The 18950-nt window shown below is 44.5% G+C and overlaps 3 protein-coding genes across 4 annotated transcripts; 1 reads left to right on the top strand and 2 right to left on the bottom strand.

Annotated features, from left to right (window-relative positions):
- Positions 1–358: 358 nt before the first annotated feature.
- Positions 359–13317, bottom strand: LOC6724780 (carboxypeptidase D). Of its 2 annotated transcripts, none has more exons than XM_016173250.3 (9): positions 12367–13317; positions 7326–7561; positions 6780–7259; positions 6610–6710; positions 4754–4871; positions 3204–4530; positions 2916–3139; positions 1641–2848; positions 359–1578 (listed from the first exon to the last, which is right to left on the bottom strand). In XM_016173250.3, exons 1-9 carry the CDS (start codon positions 12814–12816, stop codon positions 1409–1411), a joined length of 4314 nt encoding a protein of 1437 aa, XP_016037539.1. In that variant the 5' UTR covers positions 12817–13317; the 3' UTR covers positions 359–1408. The 2 variants fall into 2 exon arrangements, with proteins under 2 accessions (XP_016037539.1, XP_002105822.2); XM_002105786.4 differs by lacking the exon at positions 12367–13317 and adding an exon at positions 9050–9701.
- A 92-nt stretch (positions 13318–13409) lies between these two features.
- LOC27207973 lies at positions 13410–15867 on the bottom strand. The gene is made up of 2 exons (XM_016183598.3): positions 14673–15867; positions 13410–14299 (listed from the first exon to the last, which is right to left on the bottom strand). The coding sequence occupies exons 1-2, from the start codon at positions 14718–14720 to the stop codon at positions 13964–13966; spliced, it is 384 nt and encodes a 127-aa protein (XP_016037537.1). The 5' UTR covers positions 14721–15867; the 3' UTR covers positions 13410–13963.
- A 332-nt stretch (positions 15868–16199) lies between these two features.
- On the top strand, positions 16200–18908 carry LOC6724779 (probable methylmalonate-semialdehyde dehydrogenase [acylating], mitochondrial). Its single transcript, XM_016173187.3, has 2 exons — positions 16200–16355; positions 17159–18908. Exons 1-2 carry the CDS (start codon positions 16230–16232, stop codon positions 18689–18691), a joined length of 1659 nt encoding a protein of 552 aa, XP_016037536.2. The 5' UTR covers positions 16200–16229; the 3' UTR covers positions 18692–18908.
- Positions 18909–18950: the final 42 nt, after the last annotated feature.

Genomic DNA, 18950 nt, shown 5'->3' with positions numbered 1-18950 from the left:
ATGGGCGATAAGGCGGCTATCGCCAGATGACCTTGATCCTGGCTCGGACGACAACAGTGGCGGAGGCAACAGCCCAACTGGGTCATACAATTCAACTTCTGTAACTCAGAGTTCTCTATATTAGGCCTTACGCAGTTTCTTATCAGTCAACGTGTTCAAGGTGTTACCAATCTAAAATTCTAATGGACCAAAAAGGGAATGCATATACATTTCGGTGTAAATATTGTTTTAGGCAAAACAAATTGCCAACTGTATACAATACAAAATGATGTTATGAAAATAACGATGGGGAATGCAGCCTTTTTTCATCTGATCAGGAAGCTTGAGATGGATTAACTCCATAGTTGTCTTCTCCCGATTTGTGTAACATAGTTTTTTTATTTAGATTCAGTTGCTTACTTAGTTTAAATTGCCATATATTAGGATATGTATACGATATATGTTTATGTATATGATATATATATTATTTTACTTTCACGTTATTTTCTACCGCTTTGTCTTTTTGTGCTCTATTTAGATAAAATCGTGCAATACACGTTTATATGTATTCATTGTTTATGTAAATCGATTTGATTTTACGTTTGAATTTTATATGTTAGGCATATTCAAAAAATTACAAAAGCTGTTAACTGATTTTGTTATGATTCTCTCTTGCACAATTTTTTCCAGCATTTAAAATCATTTTTTAGATACAGAGGGTTAGAGTTCATGTGAGTAGCCATTCAATTTTTGATAAAAGCTACTTAATATGGTTTAATAAATTGTAAAACAGTAAGCTCAAAATTAATCGTTAAGAATAAATTTTCTGTACAATGAGCTGCCAAGTAATTAAACGTTCTGAAGACAATGCTTAGTAAATAAGTATAATTTAATATTGACATTGAATATTTGATTCATTGGTAGTTAATTTTTTTATTAAAACAAACTCAACCCGTTCTTCTGCTGCTGTTGGCTGTGATTTAAGGTTTCTTTTTACCTAGATTTAATTTAATATTTTTTCACAAATTGTTATGGTTTTTTTGCTAGAATTATGAGGCTCTCAGTCTTTAGTTTAAGTTACATTTACGCATACAGTTCTCTTGGCTGAACATAAAAATGTATATCTCTATATAAACGATCATGAAAGAGAGATTCGCCGAGTGGGTAGAAGGATTTTCTATTTAAAGCTGACGGTTGTGATGCATTCTGGGTGCAAGCTCAGTAACACTAAAACTCAAAAAAAAAAGTGTTTCACTTTTTAAGAGTAGATATTACACAAAAATAACAAAAAGGGAGAGCGTTGGTTTCTCTTGAAAACGTTTTGAATCACAGTTATGTTGTGTGTGGTTAAAGTGGATCGGGGATAAGGTGATCCCTGGTGGTTGTGTCACTTGAGATTGGGTTTGATTGGGATCATCCATCAGGGCATCTAGTGCCGTCTTTTGTTCCCGTTGTTATGCAACATCACTATGTCGTCTTCGCTATCGTCAGCCACATCAAGTTCTGGCTCCATGTGCGGCCCGTCGTCGTCATCGTCATCCGTGTGCAGAATGCGCTCCAGCTGTTCCTCGTCAAAGTACGGCTGTATGGTCATGCCGCCTGAATAATGAAGGAATAATTAGCTTGATTGATTACTAAGTCTGCCCTTTGGCTCAACTCACGTTTGATGGGAGATCGAAAGAGCTCCGTTTCCCCATCATCACCGGCATCATCGTCCTCAAGGCCAAACTGCTCCTTACCCCTCTGCGGCAGCAGTGAGAAGTTATAGTAAGGCTTGTCCCCCCGATGGCGTCGGTAGAACCAAAACTGGGCACATAGCACACAGACGATCACACCAACAATGATCAGAACGCTGGCGCACAAAATGAACAAAAAGCGAGGCAGTCCAAAGACATGCTCGTTAACTTTTAGGTGGAAGACCACGTTCTCCGTGGCCAAGCCGCCCTGAATCAGGTGCATTTGTCGGGTGGCCTCCAGATGGCGCGGTGCCTCTACTTTTAAAATGATGGTGCCTAGGGGTACCGCCGATATACGATACTGTCCCATGCTGCCTGTAAAGTTCCTCAATTGAGTCTGCCCCACCACCGAGACCTTGGCGTTCCGCACTGGGTGGTTGCTCTCATCCAATACCACTCCTGCAATGGTAGTAGTGGCTTTGTTATCGTTATTTGGCAGCTCCAGAACAACGCCACGAATCAACGTGAATGGATGCATGCGTATAATGCCCAATTCCGTGACTCGACCATCTTCTACGTCCACCTTAATCATTTGCGACTCGTAGTTGGGAGCGGTTACCTCCAATCCATAAAGACCATGGGGCAGCATCAACTGGAATCTCGCCACATTCTTGGTAACATTAATGATTCTATCGTGCTCCAACAATCGGACATAGGCCTCCCTCAATGGTTGTCCTTTATCGTTCTGCACCAAGCCACTTACTCCGGTTTTCACCAGAGCCAAAAAGTTCTTAATCTTATCGATGTTTTTGCGCCAAACGGAAGCGATTTTCTTTTGTTGCGGCATGCGGCAGCAGGAAATGCCCAAGGTGTAAACGGGTAAATTGTATATGCGGTACATCATATTGGTCAATCTCTCGGTGGTCTCCTGGTGGAGCTGTCTCGTGGCGGATGGAGGGCACTGCAGGGGCGAGTAGTTAAACTCCGTTCGCTGCATTCTGTGGGCAAACTTCTCTAGCACCGAGTCCCCTTTGGGATAGTTCAAGTCGGAATTGCCTGCTCCAAAGGTAAGCATCAAATCAAAGCGTTCGCTACGCAAAAATTGCAAAAATACGTCCTTGGCCTGGTCTGTCTCCGGGCCAAGAATGCGCTCTGCTAACTCATCCCCCAGGACTGGGTCGCAAATGGAGGTGCTGTTGTGGATTAACAGAGAACAAATAAGATTCTAAGCACTAAAGTTTCGAGTCCACCCAAACTCACTTGCTGTTGTACATGTCAAAGACATTTTGAAACTTGCTAGTCTGCGGCAGAAAGTAGATAACACTTCGTTTCAGCAACTCGACCACAGACGCGTCCTGCAGCTTAAATCCTTCGACCAAGTGTCGTATCAGGTTGAGCAGAATTTCCCTGCCCAGAGGAGCCGTTGTATCATATAGGGAACTAACCACCAACAGCTTGTACTTGTGTTCCTCGGGCTCGCCAATCTGCAAGAGAATAAAATGAGTGGGAGCTAAGCGATACGAGTTCCCGACATAATCACACACTCACATCAGATGTCATTTTGAGGTAATTGAAGAGTGTGCCAAATTCAGAATCGGCATATCCAAAGCTGGCGATCTGTCCATTTTGGTTCTCCAGCTCCGCAAGGCGTGCGCGAACTTGCGAGTTAGTGTGATACCTTGTGTTGACCACGTTTTCAATAATCCTAAAGTCATTGGCGGATGCCCAATGCTGGGGATCGTCTGGCATGAGGGTGATGTCCATCCGCATTTCGAAGGGTTCGGCGTTGGGGACTTCAACTTCCATTCGTAGTGGTGCATAGTTGTCCCCCAGCACAGTGAGATTATGTCGACCAGGCAGTGCTAGCTTCCAATAGTCCCCGAAGACTTGACTGTAGGTCGAATGATTGGCTCCATCTAAACGAACAACAGCTCCCGCAATCGGCGTGCCAATGGTGCTATGCACAAATCCATGAATGCCGCGATGCACTTGCTCAATAAACTGTAGCAGAGGCTCGCGATGATCCTGCCAGTATCGCGAAAGCTCGGCGGCCATGGGAAACTTATCGCAACCCATTTCGATGGTTAGCTCCAGGCATCCAGCCCGCACATAGTTCCAGTCCTGCATTCCCCCAGTAACACTATACCATTGAGCACCATTGGTGATGCCATCAGCGAAGAATTCATTCTGGAAGAGCTCACATGGCTGGCCCAGGTGCATAGTGGGGTGTGCGTTTGAATAAATCCCGGCGAGGTGTTTGAAAAGAGCATTATCCTCGGTGGGATTTGGCTTGCGGCCATTGATACTAGAATTGCGGAGTCTCATAAACGGATCATTAAAATCATTTTCGTTATCGTCGAAGGGGTAGTTCGCAACCAAGGAGCCGCCATGGAGATTGGCGGACAAAACAAATGGCACCGACAGTGTCCAGTTCATGACGGCAGCCACCTCGGGTTCCGTCACCTTATTGAACCGGTCCGTGCCATATTGATCGGGGAAGTTTCTGTTCAAATCAATTCCATGGGCATTCGCTCTTCCAACTCCGCCGGTTCTGTCGCCCTCGATGGAGATCTCATACCCATCGGGGTTCATGCTGTACAAAAAATGCATACGGGTGCCATTCACCAGCTTGGTAATCCTGTCATCATTGCCATAGCGTTCCAGCATATATTTGGTGAGGAGTAGGAGCAATTCCTTGCCCACCACCTCGTTGCCATGCATGTTGGCCACATATTTGAACTCTGGAACCCCCGGGACATGAGAACCCGGCGTGGCAAAAATCTCAAGCACCCAAAGATCACGACCCTGGACGCTCTTACCGATGCTGTAGAGGCGTGTAAGAGAAGGATAGCTGCTGCTAATCGCCCTCAGGTAGCTGGAAATGAAAAAGAATTTAGGAATAAAAGTGTTTTTACTTGGGAAAAAATGAAAACTTCTGAAGATCATGATTTCCTCAAACGTTTTCTTTGCAAATACACTTGTATGGTACAGATATGGGTAAAGATAGAACGATGGATAAGTTGAATAAGTGACACATTCCGTAGATGAACAATTTGATCCGTTGAAATATATTTGGACATTTTAGGAAAAACTCTCACCTCTCCATAGCCGTAAAGTTGTGGTGTTCAAATTTAGTCGGGGTCAAGAATCCATTGAACTGCTCCTTGAGCTTCTGTGGAGGCTCAGAGCGCTCGACCTTTACCTTCCGGAAGTTGCCTGCGGGATAGGAAGAGCGGAAACGGAAATGGGTAAGGTTGTTTTTAGTGCAATGGCAGTTTTTGTAATGGAGTGCCTCATGCTGGTTCCGGTGAGAATATGGTGCAGTGCGTCTAAGTTTCAGCAACGGGAGCAGCTAGAGTTAGCAACAGAATCAGAAGCACAAGCAAATGCATAATTTTGTTCGTTTATTTTGCCATAATTTCATAGTTCACAATTATTTAAGATAAAATACCAAAGAAACTGCTTGACTTTTGTATGCTGGTCATACATACATATATAAACAAATCCATTCCGAAATCTTCACATTTGGCACAGACGCTTTAAATTGTTGTTTTCTTTTTTAGGTACTTAGTGAAAGATACATTTTAAATTTCATTTAGATGTGACTGGGCATTTCTTGAACGCCCCTAACCATGACTCGATCGTAAGGCTACATATAAGGCATTGGAAACAAAAGGAAAATGGAAAAACTAAGTCGTACTGCGAAAACCAAAAGAAAGTAAAGAAAGTGCTACAGATCAGAATAAATAAAGAATATGTCTTGAATTCGATGATTAATGAATTGAAATTAATCTCAAATTAAATCTCAGTTAATTCTAAAATAAGTGATTAATAAAACACTCCACAAGATTTTGAAAACACCAATAATGTGCTCGAAAACAAAAAATTAATTTTGACACCGAATTAAAGAGCAATGAATGAAAATAAAACGCAGCAAGCGAACATTAATATTTTATTTATCCTTCGCAAGGTTCTCGCCATTGCAATATTCTTCATTTGATTGTAACCTGTTCTCGTCTTTAGTTTATATCAAAAGCCATGTGTGAGTATGCGTCGGACCGGAATTGATAATAACTTCACCTCACTATCAAATGTAGGGTTATTTTGTTTTTGGATAAATGCTCAACAATCATTTCTGATAGGATTAACCATGAGTGCGAATACAGTCGCATACAATATCGATAGTGACAGTAAATTTAGCAGTAGGTTCATGTAGTGGGCTTTGGATTTATCATAGTTTTTTCGCATTGTTCCTTATATGTATGTTTTTGGGTGTGCGGAAGATAAGGGGGAATAATGATAAAGCTATAACCGATTCATATTGGGAATGTGTCATTCGATGACCGTAAGTGGGCCAATTTCTGCATAAGTGCCTAAGTACAATTCGCTTATTTCCTTAATTTATTTCGTTTCGTTTTTTGGTTTGCTATTTCTTCGTGTTTGTTCTTAATACGTTCTCTATATACAAATCAAGCATCCACTAAATATGTGCGCGTCTGAAGTAATAGTGTGGAAGGAACATAGGCTGGCATATAAGCGTATGAAAATGCGAAAAAAAAAACATAGAAATGCAAAAGAAGTGTTTAAAAGATAAATTACAAAATTGTATGTACAAAAGATTCGAGACAAAACCAAACCAATTCATCCACACGACAGCCAACATTGTTTATTTTCTGCTAGCTCTCGCGGTAAACAAATAAAGGTTCTAAATGAGGGGGAACAAATGAACATGCCAAATGGTTCTATATCTGGATTCGGGAATGGCGGAGATAACATATATAGTACAAGGAAAGTGAGGAGAGGGCAGGAGAGCAGGGCAACTATGCATCGCTAAATGTGGATATATGTATAGCTTTTTGGAACTGCCCACTATAATATATATATGCGCATATATATAGGTATTTCCGTTGCATCCCTCTCTAGAAATAATAGGGACTGTAAAAACTGCTAATACCATCAAAGTTCGTCTCGACGGGAGCAAGCTTGAAGTCCAGGCGCAAGGCCTCCTGGTTATCGTTGGTCACCCGGACTTGTTGCGGGGCACTGGTCTGGTAACTGCATTGGGGTATAGAACAATTACAACATTAGCAAGCATGCCTGGATAGAAATAAGCAGATGACCAACCCAAAAGCAGAGGCGTGCACGCTGTAGAGTCCCGGGGTCAAGAGCCTCCAGTATTCTCCTCGTTTCGAAGTGCGCATGGGTTTCTCCTCTAGTCCAGCCACGTAGACATTGGCATCGGCTATTGGAAAGCCACTGACATCGGTCACCAGGCCCTTGATGCCGATATGCGCCTGGCGCAGCAGCTGCAGCAGCGATGCCTTGTTCCGCTGCCATTCCTGGGGCAAAGTGCTAGCTGCCGGATACTTGCAGCAGGACAACTCGATGGTCAGCTCGAAACAGTTGCTAAACGCATAGTTAAAGTCCTGCATTCCGCCGGACAACTCATACCAGTGGGCTCCGTTGGTGATACCTCCCGAGAAACTATCGTTGCAATTGTTGCCCTTTCTCATAATCGGATGGTTGTCGGAATAGGTGTGGGCCAGCTGCTTGAAGACCCGATCATCCGGGGTCAAACTCTCCTCGCAGCACTCATTGTGAGCCCTGCAAAGTTGAAAAGTTGTTAGTTTTTCTCCAAGTCAGGGATAAACACCCCTTTGCAGAACTTACAAGGAGTTGTCGTAGGGATAGCTGGCCACAACAGCTCCGCCATGAAAATTGGCGGAGAGTACAAACGGTTTGCTAACGATCCAATTTACCAAGGCTGCTGTTTCCGGCTGACGAGACTGGGCGCGCAACTGGTGGACATGGCTCTGCTCCAGGCGATCGGGGAAATCGCGATTCAAGTCGATGTTGGCCGCATTGCCACGACCCACATAGTTGGGCAGCGACTCGCAGTTGCCTTCCTGCACAAAAAATAATATAATACCTTTAATGTCCAGGAAGCTTTAAAAGATTTAATATACGTTTAGATCATTAGCTTACTGATACTCAAAGGCAGCTATATGCACATATTTGGATCATCATTTCATTTTTAGCAGAAAGCGTTTGCTGATGATTTTGATCAATGACGATTTTACGCTAAACATAAAAGTTTCTCTTTCACTCTGTTATGGGCTGATTGATATGCAGGTCAGTTCTGACCGGAATTGACCATTTAGCATGGCAGTCAGGTGTCAACAGAGTGATTACAACACGACAATCGACAATCGCGGTGAAGAAAAGGGTTCGTCGAAGTTCGGTAAAAAATGTTGTGCAATGGTTTCCCCCAATTTCTCCCTAAAGAACAACGTAACAATCAACCAAAGAAAATCCACACACTACAGGCTTCGATGACTAGAAAACAGAAGAATGTTGTTGTATTGAAGGATTTATAGATTACTCCAACAAAGAAGCAACTTATTTAAATCATTTAATCAATGCGGGCACAATGATCACGCCATCGAACGAATCTTCAAATGGAAAAACAAATATAGAAAATAGGCGTGGGATAAAGCAGATAAAAAGTACAATCCGGGCAGAAATGGAAACCAAGGTACCACAAAGAAATTGCCATTTGCATTAGGACTTTAAACGGAATGAATAATGGGAATTTTTGAATTCTACCGAATACAGATTACTGGTACTACAGATAAAGTTGGACGTTTTTCGTTTCTTTATGAAATATGATTTAAAACTATATAATTATTCATAAGAATGACTAAAGTTATTCAAGTGTAAGAAAATAGAGCGCCTTTTTAGAAATCCTTCACAACATACTCTTAGTTTTTTTTCTTGCCTTTTCGGTCATTTCTGGACAGATAAATATGCCATGACAACTCGAATAAGGAAGTACGTATGATTACTGCTCGATATTCATCGTTGAAGATGTTAATAATAAACAAACAAAGCGCAGAAAGTTTAAAAAAGGTGTGTTTGTGTGCAATATGCAAACATTCGGGGAGCAGAGTTTGCTTTGGAGTAACGAAACTGCTTGAAAAGTGCAAAGTTTGGTGTAATATGTATTATTTGGTCATTTATGCGACTTCCCAAACAATGTTCATTTGAGCATTCTTTTTTAATTATTTCCCAACATTTTACCAACCTTAGATAGCCTCGTTTTCATGTATAAAGTTTCAAAAGGGGTTGGAGGTGTGAACGGTTTTGGGTATAGATAACACTTTTGAACTCTTACGTTTGATATGCATGAGCTTAGATATCGGGTTTCTGCAATGGCTGGGAATGAAGCAAACTAGAACTGCTTTCCACTCTCATCTGCTGCAATATTGTCTCTTCTCAGGTTTTTAGCCTCGTTCCCATCCACTGGCCTTCCCACTTCGGCTCCCCCACTTATTGATTTTACCCGAAAGTTGGACAAAACAACACAACAGGTGAAGCGACGGTGGGTTCTTTACCTGGGACAACGCATAGCCATCCGGATTCATCGTGGGCACCAAGTAGATGTCGGTGCTGTTGACCAGCTGGCCCAGATCGCTGATTCTTTCGTGATTACCGAGCAGATATTGTGCCAAATAAACTAGGAGCTGCCTGCCCACCGTTTCGTCTCCATGCATATTGGCTATGTACTTTACTGGAGGTGTAAGGAGATTCCGCGACCGGGTGTTCCGCGAGATTTGCAGGGCGAGCAGACTGCGTCCTTCCAGAGATCGACCCAGGAAGTGTACTTTGGCCTGGTCGGGGTACGCCTTCTCCAGGCCAGCAAACAAGTCCTCCAGCTGCTCTTGGCTAGCATAGTGCGGTTGCTGCAGGAAGGATTCATCCTCCTTGATGGTGTAGCCCCTGCAATGCGGCACACCCATCGCCAGCACGGCGATGCCGACGGAGGCGAACAGGAGACCCAGAGTTGGCATCTTGCGATTTGCAATCTTGTCGAGATTGTGTTGTTTTTATCACTGGCGTGCGAATTGAGCGAGATACAGTTATTTTTCCTCCGCTACTTCTCAGCGCTCTCCCGCACGCAACTCGCTCTCTTCCTATTTGTCCGTCGGGCCTCCGTTCGTCGTGGGTCGTCGTTGCAGCTCAGGCTCGAAAAGTCAACTGTTTGAAAATTTGCTGCGTTGATTGGCCTTAAGCGCCCATTCGCCCGCCTCTGCCGCCGCTGCTGCCGCTGCCTCGGTCGCCGCGCACAGTGGGGGGATTGATTGAATGAAGTGTAGCGACCCAAAAATATGGCGATGACTAACTAAGAAACGTCATTTACGTTTCAAGCCTAAATTTTTTCAGCCACTGTTTACAATAAAATATCAATGGGATTTCTCATGGTATATGCCTGTTTATTTAATGATTTACACAGCACTTCATAGGAAATACAATAAAAACCACTACTATTTAGTACGTAGGCTAGTTTTGATCAGCATATGGGTGCTTCATCCCACTGTTCTCTCTAAAAACGGCTCCAAACGACAAAAGAGAGGCGCTAATTGTAGGGAAATTACACGAAGCAGCGAGCGCGAAATCCATTAAAGCCCGCTCATGGAGTAACTTTACTTAACCACTGCTTTCGACAGACACGAGTTAATAGATTATAGTTTATTCAGGCCCTTTTAATTGTATTATTGTTACCGGAGAGGGAAGTTGCCAGACTCAAAAAGTGTGGCGCCTGCGCCTGTGCGGGTGAGTCAGAAACAGGAGAGAGCGGAGAGAGCTGAAAGAACGGACGTAAACAGGATATATTTACGCAAAAATCGATGGCTTCACTCCCACGCCGTGACGTCAGAAGCAACCCGTCCGGACTCCGACACAAACATACACATAGGGCTTATCGACAAACGAACGAATTGGCACATTCAACCAATTGAGAGCGTCAAATCGCTCTTATCAGTGCTATTCCAGAATGCGAGCATATGGTCGACATCTTCCAGCAAAACTCTCCTCCCCCTTTCCCCCTCTCAATCCACACCCACATTTAAATTGAGCTAACCACTTTTCTTGATAAGCGACGGGTGCAACTACATAAAAACAAAATGATAAGCTTCGATCCGAAGATGATCAGTGGGCCAAAGTTTGGAATTGGGATGGAACTCAGGAGGCGACGAGGCGGCCACGAATTGTATGTACCCTCCAAAGAACAATGGTTATTAAAATGTCTAAAGAAAACTTTAAGCTTAACCTCCTTGCCATTCATTTTATTTGTGATTGGCATTCGAGAACGCAAGTGTAATTCACGTGTATTTAGCAGATACACGATGCTCAAAGAATATGTCTTAAATGTACACGTCTTTTGCAGATACTTGATTCATACAATCTAAACCACGCTACTTATTGCCAAGTGCACTCGGGCATTCAAAAAAGACTGCAAACGCGCGTTCGCAGCGGATATTAGCTATCTTTATAGCACACTTAACTCACAGCAGCAAACCCCATCAACTACAACCACAAACTGGTTGCGAACAAATCCACATTGCAGGAAAATAAGGGGTGTAAATCAAACACGAACCTCAAAGGCGGGCAATTTTGCTTGCTCCTACTGTTTTTGTTGTGACATCTAACCAGTTTCTTGTAAAGCAAAGCAAACGCCGTTCGCACCCCTGACGCCTGTAACTCTTTCTCAGTTGTTGTTGGGGCCGCCGTTGCAGTTGCGAAATCATAACGTCAGCGGACCGAATACAAACTTTGTTTACTTTATCAGCACAGTTTTGGGAGGCCATAAAACCGTCACCAAGATACGCACGCCCGCACTCAGCGAAAAATGGCAAAGGATGTGAAGTCAGCATCGCCACATCATGGAGCATCAAGTACCAAGGCCTTAATATATACTATTAGCAGGCCTAACTAGAATTAAACAGATCATTATATTGTGTCAGTTAGCCGCTGGGGCACAAGTGAAATGTTCAGATGCCATTGGGGCACATAAAAACCAGACAAGAGCCACAATGAAAAACAATTCCTAGGCTGAAAAACAATGGCCGTTTAATTGTCATTACCTATACAAATTTATAGCCTCATTGCATGAATCTAAAAATAAAATTATGAAAACTATACAACCGTGCAATTCAAAACAAAATAATTAATTAAAATGGACTCAAACCATTATGGAACAGGCAATCACCGCGAAATGCAGGGGGAATTTCCCATTTGACAGCGAAGCAGATAAACAGTATGAGGCACAAAATTTCATAGAACTGTGCTGAAATTTATTTTAAAGATAGTAGACTTATTGAAATATTCCAAAATTAGCGACACGTTGAAAGCGATGAGTTGAGATGCAGTTCTTGCCTGCTAATTGAGAGATCACAAACGCAGAGGCCGAAAGTGGGTCAAAACCTTTCGTTCACACATTCCTTTTGGATTGGGAAAGGTATTTTTTCAGATTTCTGATTAATCTCGATGCTTTTTTCTTTGCGGCAATCAAAAAAGACTAGCTCATTCACACAAAAGCTCGAAACAGGGAATAAAGAAAAATGAGATGGAGAGAGAGAAAGACATCTACACAGAAACAAAAACCCAAAGAGCAATTCTGCTTTTCAAAAATGTAAGCTGGTTTTTGCAACAGTAAACAGTGAAAACGTGTAAAAATTCGTTCAAGTGTATAACCAATGACTGAATATAATGTAAAAGCTGGGGAAAAAACGCAAAGCGTATTTTTCTCTCGGCCTGGTGTGTTGTATAAACAGTTGGCGGGGCAAATCGGCAGTCACTTTACAATCACTTTTCCGTTCCAAAAGTGGCTTTCCGTGGATTCTTGATAAGCTAGAAACAGGAGGTGACTCACCTTGGCTTTGGCGAATCCATCGGGATTACAGGTGGGCAGAAAGTGGATTTCGGTGAGATTTAGTAGCGCCTGGACCATCGGGTCCCCATCGTAGTGGGTGGCCAGGTATTCGGCCATATAGAGAACCATCTGACGACCCACGGCTTCATCGCCTTGTATGTTGGCCACCAGCTTAACCATTGGCCTTAGGAGATCTCCATTCCTGGACTCCCCGGTGGGTGCACTTAAGGCTAGGGCGTAGATCGGTCGATCCTCCAGGGATTTGCCTATTGTATAGGTCTGTGCCAAGTCGGGGTAATCCTTGGCCAGCTGGCTGAAGAGTTCTCCTATTTCCTCGTTTTTAAGGTAGTGGGGACTCTCCAGGAAGTTGTCCACTTCCTGGACGACCCGGACTTCGCTGTATTCTCCGGCTGCGCAGCCGAGGATCAAGGCCAGGCAGAAAAACCACATTTTGGGGATTCTCGGGGACTCTCTCGGAGCTCTCGCGATTTCTGTACACGTAGGCAGGCAGCGCAGCAATGCGATGATTAAGACACAAAACGCAGGCGCGCCACTGTCAACAGAAAGTGGATGCCTATGCCTAATGAATGAACTATTTTCCCCAGAACCACTTTCTTGCACTTTCTTAGTGCCAATTTTTAAACTTGTGCCACAAATGTGGGCACGCCACGCACACAAACGTAAAAAAAAACACCGACACACCGACGCGGAGATCTACGCACACACAGATGCGCGCAATAGAGCTGCAGTTATTGCACTTTCTTTTCGCACACCTTTTTTTTGCAATGATCTTCTCGCTAGCCTATGAATCAGGGTATATCCGCTTCTTAAACGAGTGCCAAGATATATCCATTTTATTCGCAACACGGAGAATATAAATAAAAGCGCAAATGAAGTCACGAAAGTACGCGAACGCAACAGCGACCACTGTTGCCACTCGGCCGCGATCAGATGACATTGCCAGATGCGACTTAAAGGAGTTGCCAGAAGGTTGTTGATTGACAACCGGATGGCGCCAGATTTAAATATAAGCCTTCCTCGTCTCTCGAGGTTTAACTAACTTTTATTTTCTCTAGAGCTCAACAAATAAATCTCCAAAAATGAAACTAACACAAGAATAATCATTGTGTGTGGCCTAAATATGTACGGTCTGCTACATATTATCTTTTAAAACGTGTCGTATCAAAAACTACCTCAAAATACTATTATGTTAAGGCAAAATTTGGAAAAGTGCATTCAGACATTCCGGTTCGCCCTAAAGAACCCTATTCATCGTACATGGTTTTAACCTATGTTAAGCATTGTGTTTTTGTGTTCTTAGAGCAGTAAGTTTTCGTTATTCCTGTCTATCACTGGAATAAAACACCAAAAAAAAAAAGCTTAATGAGCATACAATGGTTGTGGCTTTCTTAAAGTGTATACATGTATATAAAGTATAGGATTTGCTTCCGAGTCTAAATGCTTGGAGTGGGCTTGCGATATATAGTTACACAGTTGATTGCTTCAGATTGGTGTAAATTTAGTCCCTACATTTGCGTCCCCATTGACACATTTACCGCACCTATTCGCCAGGGGGGCCAATCAATAGGGTCATTGATTATTCATGAATCCCAACCCCTGCTCCATCGAGCCCTTTCTTGGGCTTTTTGCGACCCTTCTGGGAGCTAGCTATCCGCTGTTTTAGAGTGTGAAAAGTCTGCTGCATGCTGCGCATTTGGAACCGTATGGAGCTGCTGACGTCACGCTGCAACTGCTGCACCTCGCGAATGTCCTTGCGCAGATTCTGATACTCGTTGGTCACCTCGCTCATCGACTCGAGCAACTCGAGGACCTCCATCTCGTCCATCTGCTCCATCGTCGTCTGTTCGAGGCTGCGCTCCACCGCGTGCAGTTTGTGGGCCATCGTGTACAGCTGCGATCCTGCATTGGCCACCTTGAAGCAGAGGGAAATGTAGGTTACTTATGGATTAAGTAATTGAATTTTAGCCGCTTCCGTCCTCTCTTCAGCTTAGGGAAGCATTGGGAAGATATTCCCAGGAGAACTTTTAATCAAATCCTGATAACAACATCTTAAATTAAGTTCGAACCTTACGTTCGATTTGGAAGAATTTGGATTAACAGCCTACATTTAGGTACTTTGGACAAAGATCTTATATATTCATATTTCGGCACCAACTAACACAATGTGGCTTATGATTGTAATAGACCGCCGTGGAGTGCCCCTAATTTCTCTCACTACACTCTGAGTGCCTATAACTTCTGAATGGATAAGTGGCTATTTCTGTTTGCCTGGTCGATAAGCTCACCGATTTTTCCAGAGCGCTGATGTCCTGGTAGCCCGGCGTGGCCTCCATCTTTTCCAGATCCCAAGCTGCCTTTCGACCTCAGTCTCTTGGCATGACAGTAAGTAGTAAGTCAGCGTAGCAAGTCCATACTGCGCCAAATAACCAAATTGTTCTTGCCTAATTTAAGGCGCGTCGTCCGGAGCGCTGGCAGTCCACTCCAAGCTCTCCGAGCAGAGTGAGCGAGTCCTGCGATTGGTCCCACTATTTATATGCTCCTGCACACAAGTTGACTTCCGCATTCCGCAGCAAGAGAGGGAGCGAGAGAATGCGAGAGAAAGAGCGAGTGACAGTGCTGGTACTTCTATAGCTTGCTTAAAAACAATGTACAAAAATATGCTATACTTAATCCAATTCTTTTTAGTATATGCTGACACTTTTCGAAGCCATTGGATTTTTGTGTTATGGATTTCAAATGAAATAACTTTTTCTGATGTATATAATTCCTTGATTCATCTACCGGTGGGCATCACTGAAGAGCAGAAAGGAGCTACTATTGTCCCATTGAGAGACAAAGCAAACACTTTCTTCAAAAAAGAGAAAGTCTTCCATTTGTGTTGCATCTATGTCCATGGATTCTGTTTTCCCGGTGGAGGCTAGTCCTTTTGATTATGTTGACCAGGAAGCGCGGCTGCGAGCAAAAACTTTGCCCGCCCGATGATGAAAGCGAAATTGCTATTTCAATAGACCAAAAGCCTAAAAGCAGGCAGCACCATTTTCATTCAAAAAGTCACAAATGCGCCAGGCTGCTTTTGTCCACGCTGCGCTTCAGGAAACACTTTTCGGATTTAATTATTCAGCTAGGAAACACTTATCACCTAATTGATTATTTTTTCCATCTTCGGGTAAGCACTGGTATCAATATTTGATTAGATTCCGTTTAAGTTTGACACGTGTCGTGGTGTATATGTTCATATGTACATGTGTCCATACGTACATACGTATCTACGTTGATGGAAAAACACAAAAATACTACATTGGATCTGCCGGTGTTTATAAATACCCTATGCCAGTTTAGCATATCCACCATCAAAGATCGAATACACTTCCACTGTTGTACGTTTAAACAAGTTTTTACAATCTAACTGCAACACATTGATACCATAAAATCGCACTGCCGTCACCATAGCTAACATACCCTTCCAGCAGGGAATTGACGAGAACGCAAACACCGCGAAGCAAACACTACACTGACACACACATACTCACAACGAGCCCCCAAAGAACAGCAACAGCAACAATTGCGAAAACAGAGCAACACAAAAACAACAGCTGTGCCCCAGGTTCCTAACGGTGTGTGCGCTAGCAAGTTAGGTGCTTGTGCACGTGTGTGTGAGCATCAGACTATAGCCACTTGCTAATGTTAAGCACTTTTGACGTGGTCTTCGCCTTCGTATATCAACAATCACCCCACCATGCCAATACCACACCACACCATACATCACCTCAAACCTACACAAATATATATACTTCCATTCATGTGTATGTGCGGAGAACATTGGAGAATAACTGGCATCGGAAATGGGCGGCTGCGCTGCGTTCAGTTTCAGTGTAGCCACCGTTCGGAGAGCACGCGATCCGATCCCCGCACCAAATTCTCATCTCCGTATCCCCAAGATGTCCCTAGTGCGATTGATCGGAGCAGAGGTGAGTTTCCCGATGCCAATTGTTGGGTGGGAGTCCTATAGGCATGCCAGGCTGCCATCCTCATCCTGACATACATACACATACATACATAAATATGTACGTGCATGCATCCATCAGCATTTGGATCGGTATGGTGCTCTCTCTCGCTCTCTCTGACACTTGTGTGGCCGTGAATTCGGTAATTGGCGATGTAATTGGCCTTGGGCATGTAATGTATGCACTTTGGGCGCCCATCTCACACTCCACCCACTAGTGTTTGGAATGGCCCACGAGTGTGAGCGGCGAACGGGCAGTTGAAAACAACACATGTTACGCAATACGTCGCTACGAAGCGGAAGAAGAAGAACTAGAACCAGAATGTTAAGCAGATAAAGCGCACAGGGCGAATTCGCGGGGGATTTAGCGGTACAATGTTTGAGTTGACGTGAAATCCAATAAAACGCGATAAGCGGTACCTTTCCACGCCAGGCGCGCCATGAAAATCTCAAATTTGCCAGATGGACACTGATAAGAGTTAGCGGGTGACCCCCCCCCCCCCCCCCCCCCCCTCACGCGCAATTCCAATCAAGTTATCAAAACCCAAAAAAATAGACCTCACCCCACATTAAACGGAATTGTCCGGCCGTTGAGGTTAGGATTGCGAGCACTAGGCAATTTGCAAAGCAAATAAAAGTCAGGTGGACTAATAGTACATTTTTGGTTTAGTATACATGGAAGTAGGGAAATTGAAGTACGCTTAGCGATCGAAGTTCATACCCATTGCACTGGCTGTTTACCGACTCATGTCCCTCCTTTATCACCAGGCCCGCCATCTGGCAAAGAGGTCCTACTCCTCAGCCGCTCCCACCACCAAGCTCTTCATCGACGGCAAGTTCGTTGAGTCGAAGACGAACGAATGGGTTGATGTGCACGATCCAGCCACCAACCAAGTGGTCACCCGCGTGCCCAAGGCCACACAGGCGGAGATGCAGGCGGCCCTTGAGTCGAACAAGAAGGCTTTCCGCTCGTGGAGCAACCAGTCGGTCCTCACCCGCCAGCAGGTGATGTTCAAGCTACAGGCTCTCATCAAGGAGAACATGGGCGAGCTGGCCAAGAACATTACCAAGGAGCAGGGCAAAACCTTGGCCGACGCAGAGGGCGACGTGCTCCGCGGCCTTCAGGTGGTGGAACATTGCTGCAGCATCCCATCTCTGCAGATGGGCGAAACAGTAGCCAACGTGGCCAGGGACATGGATACGTACTCACTGGTGCTGCCCCTCGGAGTAACCGCTGGAGTTGCGCCGTTCAATTTCCCGGCCATGATACCGCTGTGGATGTTCCCGGTGGCCATCACCACCGGTAACACTATGCTGCTGAAGCCATCGGAACGTGTGCCTGGTGCAACCATGTTGCTGATGGAGCTTCTTAACGAAGCTGGCTGTCCGCCGGGTGTCGTCAACGTAATCCATGGCCAACATGACGCTGTGAACTTCATCTGCGATGCTCCCGAAATTAAGGCAGTGTCCTTTGTGGGCTCAGACCAGGCAGGCAAGTACATTTACGAGCGGGCTGGCAAGAATGGCAAGCGGGTGCAATCCAATATGGGCGCAAAGAACCACGGCATCATCTTGGGCGATGCCAACAAGGAGAATACTTTGAACCAGTTGGCAGGTGCCGCCTTTGGAGCTGCTGGTCAGCGTTGCATGGCCTTGTCCACGGCTGTCTTTGTCGGCGACGCCCAGGCATGGATTCCCGATCTGGTGGAGCGTGCCCAGAAGCTGAAGGTAAATGCCGGCCATGTGCCTGGAACTGACGTGGGACCCGTAATCAGTGCCGCCTCACGCCAACGCATTAATGACCTGATTGAGTCTGGGGTCAAAGAGGGAGCTAAGCTCATCCTGGACGGCAGGAAGATAACCGTGCCCGGCTACGAGGATGGATACTTTGTGGGACCAACCATCCTAAGCGATGTTACGCCCAGCATGAAGTGCTACACTGAGGAGATCTTTGGCCCTGTGTTGGTCATCCTGAAGGCTGACACCTTGGACGATGCCATTGGCATTGTAAATGCCAATCCTTATGGAAATGGTACCGCCGTCTTCACTACCAATGGAGCGGCAGCCCGCAAGTTTGTCAACGAAATCGATGCCGGTCAGGTTGGCGTGAACGTGCCAATTCCCGTGCCCCTGCCCATGTTCTCCTTTACCGGGACTCGTGGCTCTTTCCGCGGCGACCATCACTTCTATGGCAAACAGGGTATCAAATTCTACACCCAGACGAAGACGGTAACTCAGTTGTGGCGCGAAACGGATGTGACCCACACCCAAGCGGCTGTGGCCATGCCCACAATGAAATAGGCAGAACCTGAAAAGATTCTGGAGAAGATTCAGATGAAATGTTCCACGTATTGAATTTCTGGATGCTTGCACACAGGACGTATTTAGAAGTTAGATACAAAGAAATTATTGCATTTATTTTTGTGCCTGTTTATTAGATTTAAGACGATTAGATTCAAGTGTAGCTTGAAAATAATGATTGTAAATGATAAAAATAAAACGATTATTATGTAAAGTACCGTTTGAATATTTTTATTGAAAAGTGATAAGTTTCCGAAGA

This window comes from Drosophila simulans, chromosome X (genome assembly GCF_016746395.2).
Source record: "Drosophila simulans strain w501 chromosome X, Prin_Dsim_3.1, whole genome shotgun sequence".
Taxonomy (NCBI): Eukaryota; Metazoa; Arthropoda; class Insecta; order Diptera; family Drosophilidae; genus Drosophila; species Drosophila simulans.
Note: the sequence above shows the minus strand (reverse complement) of the source record. Positions and strands in the feature narration are given on the sequence as shown.